At 40.9% G+C, this 25,513-nt stretch overlaps 1 protein-coding gene across 1 annotated transcript in view; it reads left to right on the top strand.

Annotated features, from left to right (window-relative positions):
* The first annotated feature begins 1,359 nt into the window (after window positions 1–1,359).
* LOC106603655 (HMG box transcription factor BBX-like) overlaps window positions 1,360–25,513 on the top strand; it is a 42,099-nt gene continuing 17,945 nt past the window's right edge. The window contains 4 exon segments of the mRNA XM_014197576.2: window positions 1,360–1,796; window positions 3,140–3,221; window positions 22,506–22,668; window positions 23,958–24,212. Of these exon segments, the coding sequence (XP_014053051.2) occupies window positions 22,519–22,668; window positions 23,958–24,212 (405 nt within the window). The 5' untranslated portion in view covers window positions 1,360–1,796; window positions 3,140–3,221; window positions 22,506–22,518.

The raw sequence follows: 25,513 nt of genomic DNA, 5'->3' as shown, positions 1-25,513 counted from the left end.
GCATGGACTAGGGATTTTTTAGGATAAAAAGAAACAGAATAGAGCAAAACAAAGGCAAAATCCTAGAGGAAAACCTGGTTCAGTATGCTTTCCAAAACACACGGAGAGATAAATTCACCTTTTAGCAGGACAATAACCTAAAACACAAGGCCAAATATACACTGGAGTTGCTTACCAAGACAAAATGGAATGTTCCGAGCGGCCTTAGTTACAGTTTTGACTTAAATTGGCTTGAAAATCAAGACTTGAAAATGGCTGTCTAGCAATGATCAACAACCAATTTGACAGAGCTTGAAGACATTTTAAAAGAATAATTAGAAAATATCGTACAATCCAGGTGTGTAAAGCTCAGAGACCTGCCCAGAAAGATTCACAGCTGTAATCGCTGCCAAAGGTCATTCTAACATGTATTGGCTCGGGGTCGAATACTTATCTAATCAAGATATAGTGTTTTATTTTTCATTACTTTTTTACAAATTATAGAATTTTTCATCCACTTAGACATTACAGAGTATTTTGTGTAGATCGTTGACACTTTTTTTTTTTATAATTGAATCCATGTTAATACCATCTTGTAACACACCAAAATGTGTAAAAAGTAAATGGGTGTGAATTCTTTCTGAAAGCACTGCATGGAGAATTCATGTCTGAAAAGGAAACTTTGACTTTTTTCATTAAATTAATGATCGTAATTAAACATGTGACTTGAAGGGCTTATCCCATGAAACATAATAGCTGCCTGTACTGTCAATTTTTATGTGCCGTTATTCATGCTTATACGGTGTACATTTAATTTACATTCTGATTACATCTGCATTTAAAAGTATGACCTTCTGTGCATTTTTTTTATCGCTCAACAGTACCTGGTTATGCTGTGTAACTGTACATGTCCTGAACATTATGAAGACGTTATATTAATCTTGCTGTCTCAGAACAATACACAACTGTAATGTTCTCTCTGTGTGGTTGATTCGGGCTGTCGCTCAAACTATCGTCCAATCACGACCAGCCTTACATGATAAGGATATGTTCACTCTGCATGTACAGTACTGTGTGTTGCAAAAACTGTTCTGATCAAAGAAGCACACTAAGAGAGGGTGAATGAGGTGGACAACGGCTCAGTTGGAGCACCACCATTTACTTACTTAGCTTGCTTTACATTCTGGGTGGCCTGTTGCGGGTGAGTGCTGGCATACGTTTACTGTTACACTTTATTTTCCAAACACTCCGATCCCTACAGTAACGCAACACCCAGGAAGCTAATATTAAGTAGTCCCACACGACTGAGACACAGGCATGGCTTTCTGCTTAATACAGTCATCAGTTTCTCTCCAGTCACATCTTTTCAGTGACCTATTTCAAAAACGTTGCAAGAACAAAGTTTGTTTAAAATATGTGTGCTGTAAGGCCAGAATCGGAATAGTTTATGATGAAATGGCTAGGCCAGTACTGGCTATGAACATCATAGCCTACTGCACAAGGCTACGCAAGAATACTTTGCGAACGGGGGAGGGTAGATTAGACACGAGTATACATTTGTCCGAGGAAAACGAAAGTACTGCGACCTAATGTAAATGATAATTTATCTTATTTCGATAGAATTCTAGAATTGTCATTGTTAGTTTGGTGATTTCGGATCGTTGTGTTGCGCCTCGCGCTGACTGTAGCGTTTATCCGGTGAAGTGTTCCTATTTGTGTTATTGTACAGCCAGTGCCGAACTGTTATGTGTCAATAAGTTTTAAGAAGGACGCTGGCGGGGATGAGAGGGCCCTTGTATTCGAGCTGGGTATTTGAGGTATGTTTTAATATGTATATGCCGTCATGACAGAGAACTTGTTGGTATTTTATCCGTTATAAATATCCCTGTCGTTTTCCCCAAAATGACTCAGTCATCCAGTGTGAGATCTGTGCTGGTTATCGCTGCTCTGGAAGTGGTCAGTGTGGTGCTTTTTTGTTTTTCGTGAATTATTGTATGTATACTAGGGGCTTTCATTTATAAACTTGTTGTTTTAATCGTGAATTCCATTCATCGAAGGCGTTTGGTGTACATTTTAAGTCACTGTTCTGTAAAAAAAAAAAACGACTATGCAAAAAGCCCGAGACAACATGTACGACATGGCTAAGCTGGAGCACTTCCCCCATGAAATGCACGGCTACATTGTTACTATGCGAATGATGGCAGTGTCCGAATGCGTGAAAACCATCAAATGAGTGAAGTTTGCTTACAATTCCATGGATGCTTGTCACTTAGTGGCTCGTGGGCTTCTGGACCCATTGCATGTTTTGCATAATGACACGTTCAGCGGACGGACTGGAGCAATTCGCGTTTGAGAGCTAGCAAGCTAACAAGCTACTTTTATTCCTAGTAACTGGTAGGACATGGAGACCATGCACATCAAACGGTTTGCCGCAATTTTCTGGACGGAAAATCCCTAGTTTAAGTAATGGAAGGTGACGATTTGTACATGTGGAATACCTTTTTCAATGAATGCATATGAGTTTGACAGGAGTGATATTTTCACCAAAGCAAGATGGACTCTCATTCGCTTGTCTGTCATGTCAGACCCTAGATCGACATTTGGCACGAATATGCACATTTGAGCTTAATATAAAGAACGTTGGGCTAGATCAACAAAACATTATTAATCAATTAGTATAAACTGATATTCATAGAATGTTTACCGTGGGTACACTTTTATTGATTCCGTGACAGCCTAATCGGGTTTGCAGGCAGCACCGGGTTTACCTGAAAACAACCGCTGCAATACTGTAGTATATCATCTCTACTGATCTATATATACCATATATTGCGTATTTTATTGTGTACTGAACGTTAATTACTCCATAGTTGTCAACGTTTCTGGAAGTGCATTTATGTCCGATAGGCTGCACGAATTTAAGATCGACACTACTTCATCAACAACAAATAATGTCCCACCATAGTTTGAAGCTTTATCACATATCGAAGACTTGACTATACACACGTTTTAAGTTATTGTTACAGTGATGAGTAATTCGCATGTTTACTATGCCTGCTGAAGAATACAACTAGAACGCTAGCCTCTGTGGTTGTTTGGTGCATTAACCAAGCATTGCAAATGAATCGCTTGACTGAGAGAAGTGTCTTGTATTTTATAGGTCATCATCATCGCATGAAAAAGCCTGACTGACAGATTCATCTTCATCTTTCAGATACAGCATTTCCATAGTCTGTGCCTAAGTAAGTATGCCTGCAATCCATCCCATATTTTCAAAGTCAAGGATTATTCTCATTTCTTTGACCAGTTTTTGTTATTAATGGCCCATGGCATCCACTCATTGATATGCCGTGAAGCCCCATGTTATTATATCCTTACATTAACAAGCCTAGCTCTCATGATACATACATTACATAATTGATTGCCATACCTGATTTGATAGCAACTAGCAAAAGCACAGTAACCATTTCTATGGTTGTATGTAGATATTTGTATCAGTGACAAAGATATACCCTTTTAATTAAAATGATTAGGATACGTTTCAAAATGAATGACTTTATTTGAGTGATTCCTAGTTGCATAACCTGTGCACACTAGCTAGCTGTTTCACCAACGGGGAAACTGTGACTCGGTGTCAGGTGTGTATGCACGCTATGCATGCCTTCCCCATAGCACACCCTTCATAGAGCTCTGAGTTTTTCTTGACAAAGTTAAAGATGGTACATGTCACATTTCCACCTGCAAATAGAGACAAATGTCAATTACAGTATAATGGGGATAATATTGCACATTAAGACAATTTTGTCTGACTTACTAGCGCTCTATAAATCATTTTTGTTAATAGCAAATGTCATTTATTTGTTTATTTTATGGCCATGTTACACCACTCGCATAACGGTTCATGATGTCCGAGAAATTAATCAAGGTGCTATCAAAGACCTGAGGGGTATACTACGACGCTAGCTAAATCTGTGCAGGATTTTCTAAAGTTAGCCAGCTTTAGTTAGCTTCACATTCCCCTCAGGCTTCATCCATTTTAGGGAGGTGAATATTGATCCTGTACCTTCTGCTAACTCAAGCCAGGCTTGTAACTGTGTGCATGTCACAGGTGGATATCCCAGCGAACAACGAACTCTTCATTGAGTCAATGCTGAAACACCAATCCATTACATTTTTTGTCGAAATCAATGTGAAAGAAAAGTTATCCTGCAATTTCAGACTATGGTGTGAATTAGGATATTAGAAGTGCTTTCTTTTTCATTACTACTATCGTTGTTTTTTGTGTGAATTTATTTTCCACTCAAATCGCTAAAATAGTTGAAGTCATATGAAAGTTTTACTGCATGTGAAGATTCAAATGCATCCTGTCATTACTAAATGTATAGTGTGATAGGTATTTGAACATTACAATGTTTAACACAAGAACATTTGATTAATAAAATATGTAAGGGCGGTGAGAAAATACAGTATAAAAAAAGGATTTCCATGTACCGTGCATTTGGAAAGTATTCAGACCACTTCACTTTCTCCACATTTTGTTATGTTAGACACTACATTTTAGAATATAAAACATTTCTCATCAATCTACACACAATACCCCATATTTGTAAGGCGAAAACATGTTTTTAGAAATGTTTGCAAATGTATTAAAGAGAAAAAAAAGTATTCAGACCCTTTGCTATGAGACTTGAAATTGAGCTCAGGTGCATCCTGTTTCCATTGATCATCCTTGAGATGTTTCTACAACTTGATTGGAGTCCACCTGTGGTAAATTCAATTGATTGGACATGCTTTGGAAAGTCACACACCTGTCTATATAAGGTCCCACAGTTGACCGTGCATGTCAGAGCAAAAACCAAGCCATGAGGTTGAAGGAATTGTCCATAGAGCTCCAAGACAGGATTGTGTCAAGGCACAGATCTGGGGAAGGGTACCAACAAATGTCTGCAGCATTGAAGGTCCCCAAGAACACAGTGGCCTCCATCATTCTTAAATGGAAGAAGTTTGGAACCCCCAAGACATTTCCTAGAGCTGGCTGCCCAGCCAAACTGAGCAATCGGGGGAGAAGGGCCTTGGTCAGGGAGGTGACCAAAAACCCGATGGTCACTCTGACATAGCACCTGAGTTCCTCTGTGAAGATAGGAGAACTTTCCAGAAGGACAACCATCTCTGCAGCACTCCATCAATCAGGACTTTGTGGCCAGACGAAAGACACTCCTCAGTAAAAGGCACATGACAGCCCGCTTGAAGTTTGCAAAAGGCACCTAAAGGACTCTCAGACCATGACAAACAAGATTCTCTGGTCTGATGAAACCAAGATTGAACACTTAGGCCTGAATGCCAAGCGTCACATCGGGAGGAAAGCTGGCACCATCCCCATCATGAAGCATGGTGGTGGCAGCATCATGCTGTGGGGATGTTTTTCAGTGGCAGGGACTGGGAGACTAGTCAGGATCGAGGGAAAGATGAACGGAGAAAAGTACTGAGAGATCCTTGATGGTAACCTGCTCAGGACCTCAGACTGGGGCAAGATAGCTTCGGAACAAGTCTCAATGTCCTTGAGTGGCCCAGCCAGAGCCCGGACTTGAACCTGAACATCTCTGGAGAGACCTGTAAATAGCTGTGCAGCGACCCTCCCCATCCAACCTGTCAGCTTGAGAAGAATGGGAGAAGCCTGTAGCGCCATACCCAAGAAGACTCAAGGCTGCAAAAGGTGCTTCAACAAAGTACTGAGCAAAGGGTCTGAATACTTATGTTAATTTGATATTAATGTGATATTTCTGTTTTATATTCAATACATTTGCAAACAAAAAAAATAAATGTTTTTGCTTCATTACGGGGGTATTGTGTGTAGATTGAGGGGGGGGGAAAACAATTAAATCAATTCTAGAATATGGCTGTAACATAGCAGAATGTGGAAAAAGGGAAGGGGTCTGAATACTTTCCGAAAGCACTTTATCTTTCAAATTTTGGAATTTTCTCAAACCATTACTGGCCATAATATCGACAATTGGGGGATGCAAAAAGCCACCCTCCAGTTCATAAGGCATGCCATTTTGATTCCCAGTTAAATTGTTTTTCAGTTCTGTGCCAAATAGAAATTATGTGAGCAATAATAGAACCAAAGCATAGTTTACATTGTTTATGGAATATAGTGAAGACTTTGGCTGCATTCCAAACACTTAACAGACGCACCCTCTCCCCGCAGCCCTCAAATTAAGGGGACACTTCTGATGACGTCTGACGAGTATACACTTGCCGGGTGAGGGAGGAAGGAATGATTTTTAAATGGACTGCCCTTGGCTGGAAATTTGTCATCCCGCGATGATTGTGTTTTCACTCACCGTTAGCTTGTGGGTGCTTTATATGCTCTACAGTCAATTATGGTTGCATGTCTACTTATATTAACTATATAATTATTAATATACACCTACTGTATGATAGCTAGAAAATTAATTAGCTAACTAATGTTAGCCTGCCTAGCTGGAACTTCTGAAGAAGGAACATGTTTTATTTCTTAGGAAAAAAGTAGGGGAGTGGATCAGAAAACCAGACAGTATTTGCAGTGCAACACATCTTCTTCACAGAGTTGATCAGGCTGTTGATTGTGGCCTGTGGAATGCTGACCCACTCTTTTTCAATGGCTGTGCAAAGTTGCAGGAACTGGAACATGCTGTTGTATACGTCAATCCAGAGCATCCCAAACATGCACAATGTCTAGTGAGTATGCAGACCACAGAAGAATTGGGACATTTTCAGCTTCCAGGAATTATGTACAGATCCTTGTGACAAGGGGGCGTGCATTATTTTGCTGAAACATAAGTTGATGGTGGCGGATGAATGGCACGACAATGGGCCTCAGCATCTCATCACAGTATCTCTGTGCATTTAAATTGCCATTGATAAAATGCAATTGTGTTCGTTGTCCGTAGCTTATGCCTGCCCATACCATAACCCCACCGCCACCATGGCGCACTCTGTTCACAACGTTGACATCAGCAAGCCGCTCGCCCACACGAAGCCACACATGCTGTTTGCCATCTGCCCGGTACAGTTTAAACCGGGATTCATCTGTGATGAGCACACTCCTCCAGCGTGCCAGTGGCCATCGAAGGTGAGCATTTGCCCACTGAAGTCAGTTACGACGCTGAACTGCAGTCAGGTCAAGATCCTGGTGAGGATGATGAGCACGCAGATGAGCTTCCCTGAGACTGTCTGGCAGTTTGTGCAGAAATTCTTCAGTTGTGCAAACCCACAGTTTCATCAGCTGTCCGGGTGGCTGGTCTCAGACGATCCCGCAGGTGAAGAAGCCGGATTTGGAGGTCCTGGGCTGGCGTGGTTACACGTGGTCTGCGGTTGTGGTCTGGACATTCCTGCAGTCAGCATGACAATTGCACGCTCCCTCAACTTGAGACATCTTTGGCATTGTATTGTGTGACAAAACTGCACATTTGAGTGGACTTGTATTGTCCCCAGCAGAAGGAGCGCCTGTGTAATTGATCATGCAGTTTCTTTTATATATTTATTCACTTTTTTCCTAAACCAAAACATGTACATTAGACAACAATATAACAAAGTGACATTAACCTTACGAGACAACAGACAAATTAAAATGAATTAAAAAAGATGAGACATTGGATCATATGATCACTTGCAGTAGGCTACATATTATACATTAAGTGTGAAACATTACATGATTATACAGAGATGCAATCAATGTGATGTGAGGGGAGATTCCACATATAATCAATAAAGGATTGCCAAATTCTGTAAAATGTCATTTTAATTAGTAAGTCATTTTCTCCAGTGGGATACGACTATTAACTTCAGCTATCCCCCTGCTAAATGCAATGTGGCGATCTGATTTCCATTTCAAGTCAATACTTTTCTTGGCAATTGCTAGTAAGATTTCTGTTAGCTTTATAGCATTGATTTTGCCTAAGGTTGGAATTAGTAAAGTTACCCAGTAGACAGACCTCTGGGGTCTACAGGGAATGCAGCCCCATGAATTGAAGATATAGTATTGGATACCCCTTCCCAGAAACTGTGTAGCTTTGAACACTGCCAAGTGGAAAGGAGGAAGGTTCCTTCATCTGAGCCACATCTAAAACATAGGGAAGAGATACCAGGGTAGAACTTGTAAGGGCATGTTCTAATGGCTTCAGTCAATGGTTCGATGGCGAGGGTCGAAGAGGTGGGAGCTAACAGGGCAACCCTGTCTGTTCCTCCTATAGAGAGGAGAAAGTAATCCTGTTTGTAGCAATCCTAGCTTCAGGACATTTTGCAGAGTGATTTTTATCAAGTTTACAAACATGGTTCCTAAACCGAACCTTTCCAAAACGCGAAAGCGATATGGCCATTCAACCCTATCAAAGGCCTTTTCGGCGTTGAGGGAGATGGCGACACTAGGTAATTATGAAGCCAGTCTGATCTGGGTTGGCCAGCAGAGGGAGCAATGACTCCAGTCTTTTTGATAGCATCTTGGTGATCTGTTTACAGTTGTATTAAGGCGAGAGAGTGGTCTATAGGAGGTGCACTTTAGCAGGTTTTTCCCTTCTGAATTACTGTAATCACAGCTTTTGAGAGACTCTGGAAAGCAGTCCTCCCCAGCTTTTTTTTAAGTACCTCCATAAGGTAGGGTACCAACAGGTCCTTAAATTATTTATAGAACTCTGGGGGGAAGGCATCCTCCCCAGGAGATTTATTAAAAGGTAAAGATTTAATGGCCTCCAACAATTCAGGGACTGAGAACTGTTCACTCAGGCGTTCTCTGTCTTCCTCTGACAGGCATGGGAGGTTGAGAGAGGAGAGAAAAGAGTCGATCTCTGATAGATCATTGCTTGATTGGGAAGTATAGAGGTCCTGATAGTATTTCTTAAAAGTATCATTCATTTCAGTACGGTTGAAAGATATTACAGTTTAGTAAGAGTTTCGATAGCATTAATTGTCCTCTTACTTTCCTCTGCTTTCAGTTGCCATGCCAATACTTTGTGTGCTTTCTCTCCAAGTTTGTAGCAATGCTGTTTTGATTTAGTAATGACCCTCTCAGCTTTATATGTGTTCCGGGTATTATGTTTCAGTTTTTTATTTACCAAGAGCCTGGGTGAAGAAAAAAATATAACTGTATAGCATTTTAAGATTCAAGGACATTTTAGTTTGGCCCCTTATTTTCTCTTCAACCCTTTAGTATAGGCAATGATTTATCCCCTCAGATCGGCTTTCAATGCATCCCAAAGAACGAAACTGTCAGGAGCGGAGGGTTTGTTTGTCAAAGTAAAAATATTGATCTGCTCTTTGATGAATGTACAAAATTCAGGTTGCTTCAGGAGAGAAGAATTTAGTTTCCATCTATATGCTCCATTTACCTTGGTAGGGATGGAGATTGATAATACCAGAGGAGAATGGTTACTAAGCAATCTGGGGAGATAATTGGTATCTAACACTTTATGAAAATGTTTTTTATTGCAAAAAAGTTTCTATGCGTGTGGGTGTTAATGAAAAGAGTAGTCCCTATCCTGTGGGTGCATCTGTCTCCAGACGTCTAGTGAATTGAGATCCTTTATGAATGACAGGGTGAGCTTGGCGGCTTTGGTAAGAGGAGTGGGTTTATCAGATGTCCTATCAAGAACTGTATCTAAACAAATATTTACATCTCCTCCAGCCAGTAGCCAGCCTGGTGGTGCTTGAGCAATCTGAAGGAATACATTCTGAATAAACATATGGTCATCGAAGTTAGGAGCATAAATATTCAATTGGGTTCAAGACTCCAAATATATATGCTCCTGCAACAAAACAAACCTGCGGATACAAAAGGATGTCTATTCATCAAAATTGAGAGGATGCAAAAAGTTGTCCCACCCATTTCCTCTTTCATTTCTAATGTTTCCTTGCTGTAAGTTGTGTTTCTTGTAAGAACACAATGTCAGCCTTTAATTTATTTTCCTCTTAACCAGGCCGTTAAGACCTTTTTTAAAAAAATTGAATGTGACATATTTTAGTGGATTAAGCATGGGTTGGGTTTCAAATGTATAACATAATGGTAATCACTAATTAGAAAAAAATCTGGTAATGTTTCAACTAGTGATGCACCGATATGACATTTTTGGCCGATACCGATATCCAATATCTTCCTTGTTACATTTTTTTATAAAAAATGATAACCGATATTTTACATTTTAGCAGGCTTTTAAGCATTCTAGTACAGTTAAATAGTGAAAACACACAAGGACGCAACGGTCTAAGGCACTGCATCTCAGTGCAAGAGACATCTCTACAGTCCCTGGTTCGAATCCAGGCTGTATCACATCCGGCCGTGATTGGGTGTCCCATTGGGCGGCGCACAATTGGCCCAGCATTGTCCGGGGTAGGCCGTCACTGTAAATAAGAATTTGTTCTTAAAACCTCTTACATCTAGGCGTTCTGCTAGCGGAACCCCGTTTCGCCAGCGGAACCCCTAGCCAACACCCAATGGGATCGCATGGCGCGAAATACAAAAACCTCAAATCCAATCATTTCAATTTTTCAAACATACGACTATTTTACACCATTTGAAAGATAAACTTCTCCTGAATCCAACCACGTTATCCGATTTCAAAAAGGCTTTACAGCGAAAGCAAAACATTAGATTATGTTAGGACAGTACATAGACCAAAATAACCACACAGCCATTTTCCAAGCAAGCATATATGTCAATAAAACCCAAAACACAGCTAAATGAAGCACTAACCTTATAATGATCTTCATCAGATGACACTCCTAGGACATTATGTTATACAATACATGTATGATTTGTTCAATCAAGTTCATATTTATATCCAAAAACAGCTTTTTACATTGGCGCATGATGTTCAGAAAATGTATTCCCACCAAAAACTTCCGGTGAATTTACAAAAATACTCATCATAAACGTTGACAAAATACATAACAATTATTTTAAGAATTATAGATACAGAACTCCTTTATGCAATCGTTGTGTCAGATTTTAAAATAGCTTTTCGGCGAAAGCACATTTTTCAATATTCACAGGCTAGCTATTCAGACACCCGCCAAGTTCGGGGCAACCTAAACTCAGAATTAGTATTAGAAATATTGTATTACCTTTGCTGATCTTCGTCAGAATGCACTCCAAGGACTGCTACTTCCACAAGAAATGTTGTTTTTGTTCGAAATAATCCATAATTATGTCCAAATACCTCCGTTTTGTTCGTGCGTTCAGGTCACTATCCAAAGGGTAACGCGCGAGCGCAATTCGAGACACAAAAAGTCAAAATGTTCCATTACCGTACTTAGAAGCATGTTTAAAAGAAATGTTTATGGTATTTTTAACGTAAAATTGCGATAATATTCCAACCGGACAATAGTGTATTCATTCAAGGAGGAAAAGAAAAAACGGCGTGCTCGCGGGAACGCGCATATCCAATCTCTTTGTCCTCAGGCAGACCACTCAGTAACTGAGCTCCTATACTCTTCCCAGAGATAGAAGGCTCAATCCACTTTCTGAAGGCTTTAGACAGCCAATGGAAGCCTTAGAAAGTGCAACGTAACAGCACAGATACTGTAGGTTCGATAGAGAATCAAAAGAACTACAATTCTCAGACTTTCCACTTCCTGCTTGGAATTTTCTCAGGTTTTTGCCTGCCATATGAGTTCTGTTATACTCACAGACACCATTCAAACAGTTTTAGAAACTTCAGAGTGTGTTCTATCCAAATCTACTAATAATATGCATATCCTCGTTTCTGGGCAAGAGTAGTAACCAGTTTAAATCGGGTACGTTTTTTCATCCGGCCGTGAAAATACTGCCCCCTATCCATATCAGGTTAACTGACTTGCCTAGTTAAATAAAGGTTACACACACACCACACTGACCAAAAAGTTATTTTGTTGGCATTCACGCATGTCCCCATTACCAGTAAAACATAATCAAAACCTATTTATTTCGCTTACTTGCTGTGCTGTTTCATTGTTCAGTCGTTTTATTCTCAACCAGGATTTGTCATGGAACACCGTTTGGGTTTTGCGTGTCAAATAACACTATTTGATGTGTCAAATAAGCTTGTTGACCAATCAGAACCTGAATATGACTGCACGTCACATAATTTAATGTGTTCATAGTTTTTTTACGTAGTTATTAGACATTGATTACACCATCACTCATATTTCATATGTCACAACGATTCATTGATACGTATGCTATGATGCTGGTAAAGTTGTCTCGCGCACCTGCAGTGCTGGTGATAAAAAAAGCAAGCTAGCTCATGGTTGCAAACAATGTTCTTCCCCAAAAACATAGCAGAATGACATAATCTGTTTCAGTAGCTATAGTTAGCTAGCTAACTATATAGCTAGGTGTCGTCATCTAAAATAACCCTAATTTATAAGACCGTTCATATTTGATTAATGGTGGTCGGACCCATCTATGTAAAGCTAGCCACAATAAGGATTAGCCACAATAGTGGACTTTGTGGTTAGCCTTCAAAAGAAAAGTTTGTCATTGACAGTGATGCAAATGAATACAAATAGTAGAATTATGCCATAATTGAATAGATCATGCTAAACGAGGTTGGAATGTTGTTATATAAAATAAACTAAAGACAATTTTGTTCATTTTCCAAAAATCTGTTGAAATCACACTGGATGTATTATACTTTAGAGTTGCATTGGGATTGTGGATACCTATGGATTGTGGATCAATGACATGTGGTATCAGCTCTTATTGCGAGACTCTGACTCTGAAACAACTGAATTGAGCCACATTTATTGTCAACCTGTGTTTATTAAACACTATTCCCGAGGAAAAACAATACTACGTGGATGTTTGAGTCTGATAAATCTGAGGACGACATTGGGAAAAAATATCTTGGGTATTGAGTAGACTGATACCACATTTCATTGATCCCCAATCCTTAGGTAAATCTGTACAGTGCAATATGAATGTCAATACACACAATAGGCTGACTGGGGAGGTGATTTCCCACCGTCAGAGTCCCGCAATAAGAGCTACAATGCTAATATTTGCATAAACTCTAAACAGTTGTGTTCCGTGTGTGTCACCGAGTAGACTGATACCCCATTTCACTTCACATTGCAACCTTTTTTAACATTATCTAGTCTAAATATGGCATGATTCCACCAATTGTAACCTTCTGCATCACTTTCAAAGAGGTACTTTGATTTTGAAGGCAAACCACAAATTCCACTATTGTGGCTAGCTTCACAACACATAACTCGGTCTGGTCGAGCATCACTAGCCAGATGTAGCTAGCTGGCTGCGTATAACGTTAGCTTTGGGCAACAGGGTTAACTTCTTACATCTAGACGTTCCGCTAGCGGAACACTGCTCCAATATCCAATGATAGGGCGTGGCGCGAATTACAAACTCCTCAAAAATCCAAAAACTCCAATTTTTCAAACATATGACTATTTTACACCATTTTAAAGACAAGACTCTCCTTTATCTAACCACACTGTCCGATTTCAAAAAGGCTTTACAACGAAAGCAAAACATTAGATTATGTCAGGAGAGTACCCAGCCAGAAAGAATCAGACACCCATTTTTCAAGCTAGCATATAATGTCACAAAAACCAAAACCACAGCTAAATGCAGCACTAACCTTTGATCTTCATCAGATGACACTCCTAGGACATTATGTTATACAATACATGCATGTTTTGTTCAATCAAGTTCATATTTATATCAAAAACCAGCTTTTTACATTAGCATGTGACGTTCAGAACTAGCATTCCCACCGAACACTTCCGGTGAATTTACTAAATTACTCACGATAAACATTCACAAAAAACATAACAATTATTTTAAGAATTATAGATACAGAACTCCTTTATGCAATCGCGGTGTCCGATTTTAAAATAGCTTTTCGGTGAAAGCGCATTTTGCAATATTCTGAGTAGATAGACCGGCCATCACAGGCTAGCTATTTTGACACCCACCAAGTTTGGTACTCACCAAACTCCGATTTACTATAAGAAAAATTGGATTACCTTTGCTGTTCTTCGTCAGAATGCACTCCCAGGACTTCTACTTCAACAACAAATGTTGGTTTGGTTCCAAATAATCCATAGTTATATCCAAATAGCGGCGTTTTGTTCGTGCGTTCAAGACACTATCCGAAGGGTGACGCGCCCGCGCGTATCGTGACAATTTTTTTTTTAAATAATCCATTACCGTACTTCGAAGCATGTCAAACGCTGTTTAAAATCAATTTTGATGCGATTTTTCTCGTAAAATAGCGATAATATTCCCACCGGGAGTCGTTGTTTTCGTTCAAAGACTGAAAATGTAAAATGGACTCTTCACGTGCACGCGCGCGACCGTCTCATTGTTCTCAGATCGACCACTATCCAAATGCGCTACTGTTTTTCAGCCATGTACTGCAAAGTCATCATTCAACGTTCTGGCGCCTTCTGAGAGCCTATGGGAGCCTTAGAAAGTGTCACGTTACAGCAGAGATCCTCTGTTTTCAATAAAGAGGCTAAAGAAGGCCAAGAAATGGTCAGAGAGGCCACTTCCTGTTTGGAATCTTCTCAGGTTTTGGCCTGCCATATGAGTTCTGTTATACTCACAGACACCATTCAAACAGTTTTAGAAACTTTAGGGTGTTTTCTATCCAAATCAAACAATTATATGCATATTCTAGTTTCTGGGCAGGAGTAATAAACAGATTAAATCGGGTACGTTTTTTATCCGGCCATGAAAATACTGCCCCCTATCCATAACAGGTTAAGTAGCTGGCTAGCTATTTATTTTCATGAACTGAAGTTCAATTTCAATAGGCGAACAACAAGTAGCTACCTAGCTAATACTTACTCACAAGGATTCCTAAATCATTGCTAAGAATAGGGAGAATGACTGCAATTTATACTTGTCATTGTTTTCAGGCTGGTTGTATTGGTGCTAGCTAGGTACCAAGATAAAGCTAGCTAGCTACCCCAGAAGTTGCGGTCAAACAAATAATGCTTTATTACCATCGCGGCATTGTAAACACATCATTTGTGGCCGGTGTTTGCTTGTTTGCAGACTTTTTTTTGTACAGCTTTGATAGTGCTACTGATAGTACTGGTGGCGCTTGGCTTGCACGTGCAAATTCAGAACACACAACATTCTATAATAGAACTGTGTTATTTGACGTATTAAATGAAAAGTTTATTTAACGCGTCAAATAGTGTTATTTGACATGTATCTTTTTTGACACGCAAAGACCCAACAGCGTTCCATAGTATGTTGTGAGCTAATAGCAGTGATGCTATTACTGTGCACTTGGTAACGTTAGTGTGTACCGGTGCTCGAACAGTCGCGAAAGCAAACATCACCCACAACAGAGAACGGTTGATTGTCAAGGGCAATGAATTCCATTATCTTGGCGTTAATGGATTTTGCCTTTTGAGTTGTCACGCTGAAATGTTCTTACTCTTTCAAATGACTGCTCGACTTGTTGACTGCTCAATCCACACAGCAGACATTGTGGGCTCTAGGTTAGGAATGCTGTGTTGCACGTGTAGTGCAAAATTTTACGTGGCGTCATTACGTCATGTACCTACGTTTTATATAGGTATGCACGTCAGCTTTGACATCGGTTTTTCAGATCAGTGTTAAACTAGACATCGGCCAATACCAATGCTGGCATTTTTAGCTAATATGGTCCGATTCTGATATGTTCACTGATATGTCGTGCATCCCTAGTTTCAACTTTAGCTTGAACACTGAAGTGACCTTTGTCTCTTTAGGAAGGAAACGACATATAATATTGAAAAATTAACATAAACCCCTTGCATCCCGATTGTCGGACTAAAACAACAATCCCAACAGTCAAACATGAAAACACTTATAGAGCTACATTGATGCTAGATTTCCATATTGCTCTTACTAGCTAAACTGTGGATTCAACTAAAACCAAAATCTATGAGTTCTCTGTTGAAAACAAACGTTGGGAATACACATTTATGGCTGGAATTTGGATATTCTAAAATCACCTCTGGCAATGATGATTACAGCCAAGGGCGTCATTAAGGGGGAAAACATGAATGATGCATGGGGCCCTAGCCTGGTAGCGGCCCCTAAATGTTTAGAAAATGATTTATCATTTAAAAAAAATCTGTGGTGAAAATTAAAACGTATAACCATAATTGGATCAGGCATTGGTCCATTCTCCACAAGGAGAAAAAAAAATACAGCTGATCAGACAGTTGCTCCGGCATGTAGCCTAAGCATTCACAAGAGATGACCACTATGCCCCCCTCAAAAACTAAATCGGGTTTCCAGAAAAGGAAAGAAAGACGGATGCAGCTGTCTTTCAGGAAAAAAACGAGAACGATTTGAGTGGTAAGTCAGTGCAGACGGCCTGCCGAACTGAGTAGCCTAGCTAGTTTGATAGCTTGCTAGCTACAGGTAGCTGCCGACCATGGACTCACTCGGCTCGGTCAGAGCAGTAATTATTAACATGATGATGAGCTACCACTACCAACTATGGCTAACATGTAGCCTACCTATCCATACTGTAGCTGCTACTACTACTGCTGTAGACAAAGATCCCAACATGTGTCTACTACATGAAGTTGAAACAGCAGACATTGGAGGTGAGGCAGTTGTTTTGTAGCAGCAGCAGCATAACTAGACCATTTTTAAATTGTAAAGTTAGATACACTTAAATACGTATTCCCTTTTATATATATTACACACACTATAAAAATGTTTTTTCCTTCAGTAGTACATTTTTTAGTATGGTAACCTTTGTAGGAGCAAACATTAAACCTGAAATTCCCTTTGTTTACTCACTTCCTAGTGCCTAGAGAGCCCCAGGTAGGCAGAATCTCAGCAGAAAGCTGTCAGACAGACTCGGATGCAGAGGAGAGCAGGGAGGAGGAAGAGGAGTTAGAGTAGCAGCAGTGCCAGTGAAGGAGTGACAGAAGAGATTGAACAAGCAAGTAATAAGGGAAAGGAAGAGTGGACAGATTAGAAGTGAGGAAGATGAGGTTTTAGGATATCCAGCACTGTGGCCAGAGAAAGTACAAGAACATGAAAGAGAAGCTATTGTTCGCAGACTACCCAAGAGGTGTGGTGAGGAGGACAGAACTGTATAAAATCATACCCCCAGACTCAGAAGGCAAGCCATTCCCCAACTATTTACAGTATAGTAAGTCAGAAAATGGAAGAGAAGTTGCAGAGAGACTGCCTTATTTATAGTAAGAGTGTAAAGGCGTATTTCATTTCATGTGTTCTTTTTTCTCATGAGCAAAGTAAACGATCACCCAGTTCTCTGAATATTAAGGATGGCTATAAGATATCATCAATGAAATGGAGGAGAATGTATGACAAACTACCAGAGCATGAACTGTTACTAGAAATTGAAAAATCTGCAGCATACCATAACAACAGCTAGAGGTATAGACAGTCAGCTGCAGAAACAAATCTAGTCAGAAATGTATAGAAACAGAGCACTTCTAGAAATTATTTTGAATGTGATACTGTACTTAGCATCTAGGAATCTGCCGTTATGGGGGAAATCACTCGATCTTGATGTGCATAATGGACATTACCTAGGCTTACTTCAACTGTTGTCAAATTATGACCTGAGCACTTACAGAAAGTCAGGGACATAAAGAAAGGAGCACGACTGACTCATTACCTCAGCCCTGAGAGACAAAACAAATTCATAGGAATATGTGGTCAAAGGGTTTTTGAAAAACAATACTTTATGAAAGAGAAGACGCAAACTATTACTCGGTTATATGTGATGCAACTCCAGACATTTCCCATACTGAGCAAAATGTATTATTGGTGAGACATGTACACAAAGATAAAGTTCAGGGAACAGGTAAATGGGGGAATAATTGAAAGTTTTCTTGAATTTAAAGACTTTGCTAGAAAGACAGGCAGTGAAATTTCTGAAATGATTGTGAGTGCATTGGAAGGGCATGGTATTGACAGCCTTGACTACGGCAATCTGCTATGATAATGGTGCAAATATGTCAGGGAAAGTGAAGAGAGTTCAAGCACACATACTGCAAAAGAATCCACTGGCCACATACTCACCTTGTGCCTCCCATACTCTTAATCTTGTGGGTGTACATGCAGTTCAGTCATGCCCAGAAGTATCAACTTTTTTTGGCAATGTATCGTCTTCACAATCTGTTCAGTGCCAGCCCAGAGCGATGGGCCATTCTCAAGGAAAATACTGGCTGCTGTCTTAACTGCATTTCAGACACGTGATGGAGTGCGCTGTGGTCCAACTAGTGGCAACTCATTTACTATCAATCATCAAGGCCCTAGAAATGCTTCTTGCTACCTGCAGCCTGACAACGAAGCAAAAGGTCTGAAAAGCTACTTCATGTCTTTAAAGGTGATCTTCCTTCTCACTTTCTGGGGGAAAGTTTAGCAGCATATTGAGAATAGAAGCCTAATTCTTCAGTCAGGAAATATTTCTCTGGACACTGAAGCAGCTCACATTAAGGCACTACAGGAAGAAATACAGGCTCTGCGTAATCAATGGGACACTTCTGGCTGAAGCCTCCATGGTGGCAAATGAAATGGGTGTAGCTACTCAGTTTCACAGTGAACAGAGGAACCACCAGAAAAAAAGAAAACGTTGATGAGACTGAAGATGACATGGCAAATTAACAGATGTCAGACACTGGATTTCACAACACAGTGTTTTATGTGGCTCTGGATAGTATAATCAGAAATTTGGACATGCGATTCCACACGATTGCAGCTATGTGTGAGGAGTTTTCACCAATACTTACATTTAGGAAAATGACTGAAAACCAAATTTGTGTATCTTTTGTTAACATTAAGAACCAAAAATGTTTGCAATACTGTTAGTATAGGCAAAGGATGAAGGTGGAAATTAGAATCTGCACAATTGTAGTATAGTGCAGCAGAAGCTTATACGCTGCTCAAAAAAATAAAGGGAACACTAAAATAACACATCCTAGATCTGAATGAATGAAATAATCTTATTAAATACTTTTTTCTTTACATAGTTGAATGTGCTGACAACAAAATCACACACAAATAATCAATGGAAATCCAATTTATCAACCCATGGAGGTCTGGATTTGGAGTCACACTCAAAATTAAAGTGGAAAACCACACTACAGGCTGATCCAACTTTGATGTAATGACCTTAAAACAAGTCAAAATGAGGCTCAGTAGTGTGTGTGGCCTCCATGTGCCTATATGACCTCCCTACAACGCCTGGGCATGCTCCTGATGAGGTGGTGGATGGTCTCCTGAGGGATCTCCTAAAGCATCCGCCAACTCCTGGACAGTCTGTGGTGCAACGTGGCGTTGGTGGATGGAGCGAGACATGATGTCCCAGATGTGCTCAATTGGATTCAGGTCTGGGGAACGGGCGGGCCAGTCCATAGCATCAATGCCTTCCTCTTGCAGGAACTGCTGACACACTCCAGCCACATGAGGTCTAGCATTGTCTTGCATTAGGAGGAACCCAGGGCCAACCGCACCAGCATATGGTCTCACAAGGGGTCTGAGGATCTCATCTTGGTACCTAATGGCAGTCAGGCTACCTCTGGCGAGCACATGGAGGGCTGTGCGGCCCCCCAAAGAAATGCCACCCCACACCATGACTGACCCACAGCCAAACCGGTCATGCTGGAGGATGTTGCAGGCAGCAGAACGTTCTCCACGGCGTCTCCAGACTCTGTCACATCTGTCACGTGCTCAGTGTGAACCTGCTTTCATCTGTGAAGACCACAGGGCACCAGTGGCGAATTTGCCAATCTTGGTGTTCTCTGGCAAATGCCAAACGTCCTGCACGGTGTTGGGCTGTAAGCACAACCCCCACCTGTGGACGGCGGGCCCTCATACCACCCTCATGGAGTCTGTTTCTGACTGTTTGAGCAGACACATGCACATTTGTGGCCTGCAGGAGGTCATTTTGCAGGGCTCTGGCAGTGCTCCTCCTGCTCCTTCTTGCACAAAGGCGGAGGTAGCGGTCAAGTGTGATTGACTTGGAGTTACATTGTGTTGTTTAAGTGTTCCCTTGATTTTTTTGAGCAGTGTAGTTAGTACATTTAATAACACACATTGTTCAGTATGTTATTTTAATTTGAAACATTCTGATTTCTATGTTTCTGGGTAAATCTCTAAGAGCTTTGCACACCTGGATTGTACAATATTTGCTAATTTATTCTTTAAAAAAATCTTCCAGCTCTGTCAAGGTGGTTGTTGATCATTGCTAGACAGACATTTTCAAATCTTGCCATCGGTTTTTCAAGCCGAATTAGGTCAAAATTGTAACTAGGCCACTGAGGAACATTCGGTGTCATCTTGGTAAGCAACTCCAGTGTATATTTGGCCTTGTGTTTTAGGTTATTGTCCTGCTGAAAGGTGAATTTGTCTCCCAGTGTCTGTTGGAAAGCTGACTGAACCAGGATTTCCTCTAGGATTTTCAGTTTATTTTTGTCCTAAAATACTCCCCAGTCCTTGCCGATGACAAGCATATCCATCATTGCATGATACAGCCACCACCATGCTTGAAAATATGAAGTGATACTTAGTGATGTTTTATTTGCCACACACACAACGCTTTGTACGCTTTTTGCAGTTTTACCTTAGTGCCTTATTGCAAACAGGATGCATGTTTTGGAATATTTTTTATTCTGTATAGGCTTCTTTCTTTTCACTCTGTCATTAAGGTTAGTATTGTGGAGTATCTACAATGTTGTTGATCCATCCTCAGTTATCTCCCATCACAGCCATTAAACTCTAACTGTTTTAAGGTCACCATTGGCCTCATGGTGAAATCCCTGAGCGGTTTCCTTCCTAGGAACGCTTGATGGTTTTTGCGACTACATTTGAAGAAACTCAAAGTTCTTAATGTTCCGGATTGACTGACCTTCATGTCTTAAAGTAATGGACTGTCATTTCTTTGCTTATTTGAACACTTTTAAGGAAAGTAATTCCACAAATTAACTTTTAACAAGGCACACCTGTTAATTGAAATGCATTCCAGGTGACTACCTTATGAAGCTGGTTGAGAGAATGCAAAGCTGTCATCAAGGCAAAGGGTGGCTACTATGAAGAATCTGAAATATAAAATCTATTTCAATTTGTTGGTTACTACATGATTCAATATGTGTTATTTCATAGTTTTGATGTCTTCACTATTATTCTACAATGGAAAAATAAAGAAAAATTAGTAGGTGTGTCCTAACTTTCGACCGGTCCTGTATGTTTCTACTTGTTTCTGACATTTTGGTAGGATATTTGTTTATCAATTTCCTATAATTAGATAATGCAGCTTCTCTTCTGTCATAGAAAGCTGTGACCCAACATTCTGATAAGATATCAGTTCGGGTTGCATGCATTGATGATGTGGTGGAAATAGGCTACTATCAGCTTTTATGATGCTGGTAAAGATGGCACCTCTACAGACAGTATCTAACTGTGCATTCACATTATCTCAAGATCCTGAAAGAAAACTCAGATCTCCACTCCTCTAGTCAAAATTTACATTTTGGTGTAGAATTTTACTGCAAGAAATGCTTAATTCTGCAGGAGTTAATATTAAGACAGTGTGAGAGGTTACAGACCTACATTCAGTGTCCAGATTTCAGTTTCTATTTAACCCATCTGAACAGTGGGCTACAGTACCCTTGACGTGCCATAGGCTTATTTGAAGTCATCGCCTGGTGACTGTCGAATTTGTATAGCATCTCACAATCACACATAACATATGTACTGCCATCATCCTCTTTTGCCACCACCAAATCTTTCCCAAACATTACTTTTCTGGCTCTTTATTTTCAACTCCATTTTGCAGCTATTTTCTTATTGAATTAAACTCTGACATTGTCATTTTTCCTTAGTGGATCTATTTCTTTCTGCCCGTTCCCAGAAGTGTTTCAGGCTATGTGGCACGCGTAAAGTTTAGGCTTCACAGAAAGCTTTCGCACTAATGCCAGACAGCCTAAAAATAATGAAAGAAAAACCTCAATGTTAGCCTATCAATATAAATTGCACAAGAATTTGTTTAAATATATTGTTTTCTTCTTTATTTAACCTGCCCAACCCATGTATATAACCACGGGGACTGTGGGTTATGGGTGTGCATCACTAGTGTGTTTGCTGAAACAATATTTTATTAGTAATTACCTTGTCATTTAAAAATAGTGCTACTGAGTTTTCAGTGCTACTAGGTATGCAACACCTCAGTGAGTCATCTGCTTCTGTAGAAGTACTTGAGGTTAGCTTCTATCTTATATTCTAATCACTTTTCATGACCTTTAACCTTTACTCTCTGCTACCGCTATCCCTACCACCAGCAGTTGCTCAAGAGACTAAAGAATTCAGTCAGTAGTCAATCCAATGTATTTGTATAGTGCTGCTTACTTACAAAGTCATTGATCATAGTGCTCAACAAGACCTGAGAAGTTTCCCCTAGGTAAAGATCTAGGATCAGCTTACCCAATCCTATTAGTGTGGAAAAGCAAAAAAGATCAGCGTCTAGATGTTTCTGAGTGAACTCTCTTTCTCCCCTCTCCAGGCTCGGCAGCGCCATGAAAGGTGGAGGAAGGGGTAAGGAGCCTCCAGTGGAGGTGAGCTACAAGCGGCCCAAGCGCAAGTGTCTACAATGGCACCCGCTACTCTCCAAGAAGGCCCTGGACTTTTCGGAGGAAGAAGAGGAGGACGAAGAAGAACTAGAGAAGGTGACTGTCCTCTTTTGCAGGTGTCGCATTCAGTATGTACGTTTTGAAATGAAAGAGCATTTCTTATTGGGCAAGTTCAGATGGATAGTTTCGGACCTACTGAACATAACTCTGGGCATCTCTTGCCACATTCCCACTTGCCTATTGCCCCATGATACATTTATGACAGTCTATTGTTAGTTCACTATGCAGTGACCTCTCCAGTATAGAACCACCAGCCAAGGGCACATTACCCCCTCTATGAAGTATCTCTCCCTGGCTGGCTGTGGGGGCAGAAATACCATGTCTAAAATATGATTGAAACATTTGAATTTCTAAAACACACATCATTTTGATAACTAAGTATGTAGTCTAGAAGTATTCACTTTCATTTTCTATGATATAAAAAAAACTACACTGACAAAAATATAAACGCAACATGTAAAGTGTTGGTCCCATGTTTCATGAGCTGAAATAAAACCTCCAAGAAATGTTCCATATGCACAAAAAGTAGTTTTTCTGAAATGTTGTGCACAAATGTGTCTACATCCCTGACAGGTATGGCATATCAAGAAGCTGATTAAACCGCATGCTTATTACACAGGTGCGCCTTGTGGTGGGGACAATGCACTTTATAATGTGGAGTATGCCACACAACACAATGCCACAGATGTCTCAAGTTTTGAGGGAGCATGCAATTGGCATGCTGACTGCAGAAATGTCCACCAGAGCTGTTGCCAGATAATTTAATGTTAATTTCTCTACCATAAGCTGCCTCCAATGTGGTTTTAGAGTATTTGGCAGTACACCTAACCGGCCTCGCAACCGCAGACCACATGTAACCATGCCAGCCCAGGACCTCCACATCCGGCTTGTTCACCTGTGGGGTCGTCTGAGGGGGGTTGGGGGGATGCTGAGGAGTATTTCTGTCTGTAATGATGCCCTTTTGTGGGGAAAAACTAATTCCGATTGGCTGGGCCTGGCTCCCCAGTGGGTGGGCCTGGCTCCCCAGTGGGTGGGCCTATGCCCAGCTATGGCTGCACCCCTGCCCAGTCATGTGAAATCCATAGATTAAGGCCTAATGCCTTAATCTAATTGACTGATTTACTTATATGAACTGTAGCTCAGTAAAATGAAAAAATAGTTTTTACATTTTTGTTCAGTATAAAACACATTTCTGAATTATTTCCAAAGAGATACCAACTGAATCAGCACTATAAAATAGAGCCTAACCATTGTTATGATAATAGTGGTGGTGGGGGTAGTGATGATGAAGTTTAAACATCTATCACTGATGCGTCTGTCCACAGGAGCCATTGATGGTCAGGGAGACCCGGGGGCCAAAGGTGCCATGCGGGGGGCCCATGGAGGGGGAAGAGGACTCTTCAGAGCAGCGGGCCCGCCGGCCCATGAATGCCTTCCTGCTTTTCTGCAAGCGCCACCGATCGCTGGTGAGGCAGGAACACCCTCGACTGGACAACCGCGGTGCCACCAAGATCTTGGCTGACTGGTGGGCCGTGCTGGAGCCCAAAGAGAAACAGAAGTACACCGACATGGCCAAGGAGGTGAGCATCACCAAAATCCCGTTCTGGAATTGTCAAACGTCTCTTATTCTCTTAGGTGCGAATTCTAACATCTAATTAAGAAAAATGTTCACTTAGTCTCCCAGTGACATCAATGCATGATGACTAAGTGAACATTTTCTTAAGATGCATGCTGACCAGACCACTCGCGCACCATTGCGCATATGTTGATTTTTGTCCACCCACACCAAATACGATCAGGACACACAGCTATATTAATTTTGGAGCCAAGTCGAAAAGCATTAAACATTTATGGCGATTTAGCTAGCTAGCTTGCTGTTGCTAGCTAGTTTGTCCTGGGATTTAAACATTGGGTTATTTTACATGAAATGCACAAGGTCCTCTTCTACGACAATTAATCCACAGATAAAAGGCTAAACCGAGTTTGTTTCAAGTTATATTTTTTTAATTTATTTTTTTCTCCCCAATTTCGTGGTATCCAATTGGTAGTAGTTACAGTCTTGTCTCATCGCTTCGAGAGCCGTGCGTCCTCCAAAACACAACCCAACCAAGCCGCACTGCTTCTTGACACAAATTCCATCCAACCCGGAATCCAGCCGCACCAATGTGTTGGAGGAAACACTGTACACCTGGCGACCGTGTCAGCGTGCACTGCACCCGGCCCGCCACAGGAGTCGCTAGTGCGCGATGAGACAAGGATATCCCTGCCGGCCAAACCCTCCCTAACCCGGACAACGCTGGGCCAATTGTGCGCCGCCCCATAGGCCTCCCGGTCGCGGCCGGCTGCGACAGAGCCTGGACTCGAACCCAGAATCTCTAGTGGCACAGCTAGCACTGCGATGCAGTGCCTTAGACCACTGCGCCACTCGGGAGGCCATGCAACCAACTTTAAGGTGCATTACCACCAATTGAACTGGAGTGTGGACCTCAGTTCATCTTTCAATCACCCACGTGGGTATATGCTCCTAAAAACCAATGAGGAGAAGGGAGAGGCGGGACTTGCAGCTCGTCAAGCGTCACAAATAGAACCAAGTTCTATTTTAGCGCCTGGCTACGCAGACGCTCAGTGACGTGCGCAAGCAGTGTGGGTGCAATGATTGTACGTATGTGTAAACATATGTGTACATTTATTTTGCTGTGCATATGACACGAGCTGTGTGGTCAGCATGTTAGGGTTCACCCCTTACTGTTTCTCTAAACAAACTATCATTTGATTTAGAATTCAGATAGAATGAACCCTGAAGCTGATCAAGAGTTACAACACAGGATCACAATCAAGTCATTTGAAACTGGAGTGTCGTAGCCATATTAAGACATGCATT

This window comes from Salmo salar, chromosome ssa04 (genome assembly GCF_905237065.1).
Source record: "Salmo salar chromosome ssa04, Ssal_v3.1, whole genome shotgun sequence".
Classification (NCBI taxonomy): Eukaryota; Metazoa; Chordata; class Actinopteri; order Salmoniformes; family Salmonidae; genus Salmo; species Salmo salar.
The sequence above is the reverse complement of the archived record's forward strand: the minus strand, read 5'-3'. Positions and strand labels throughout refer to the sequence as shown.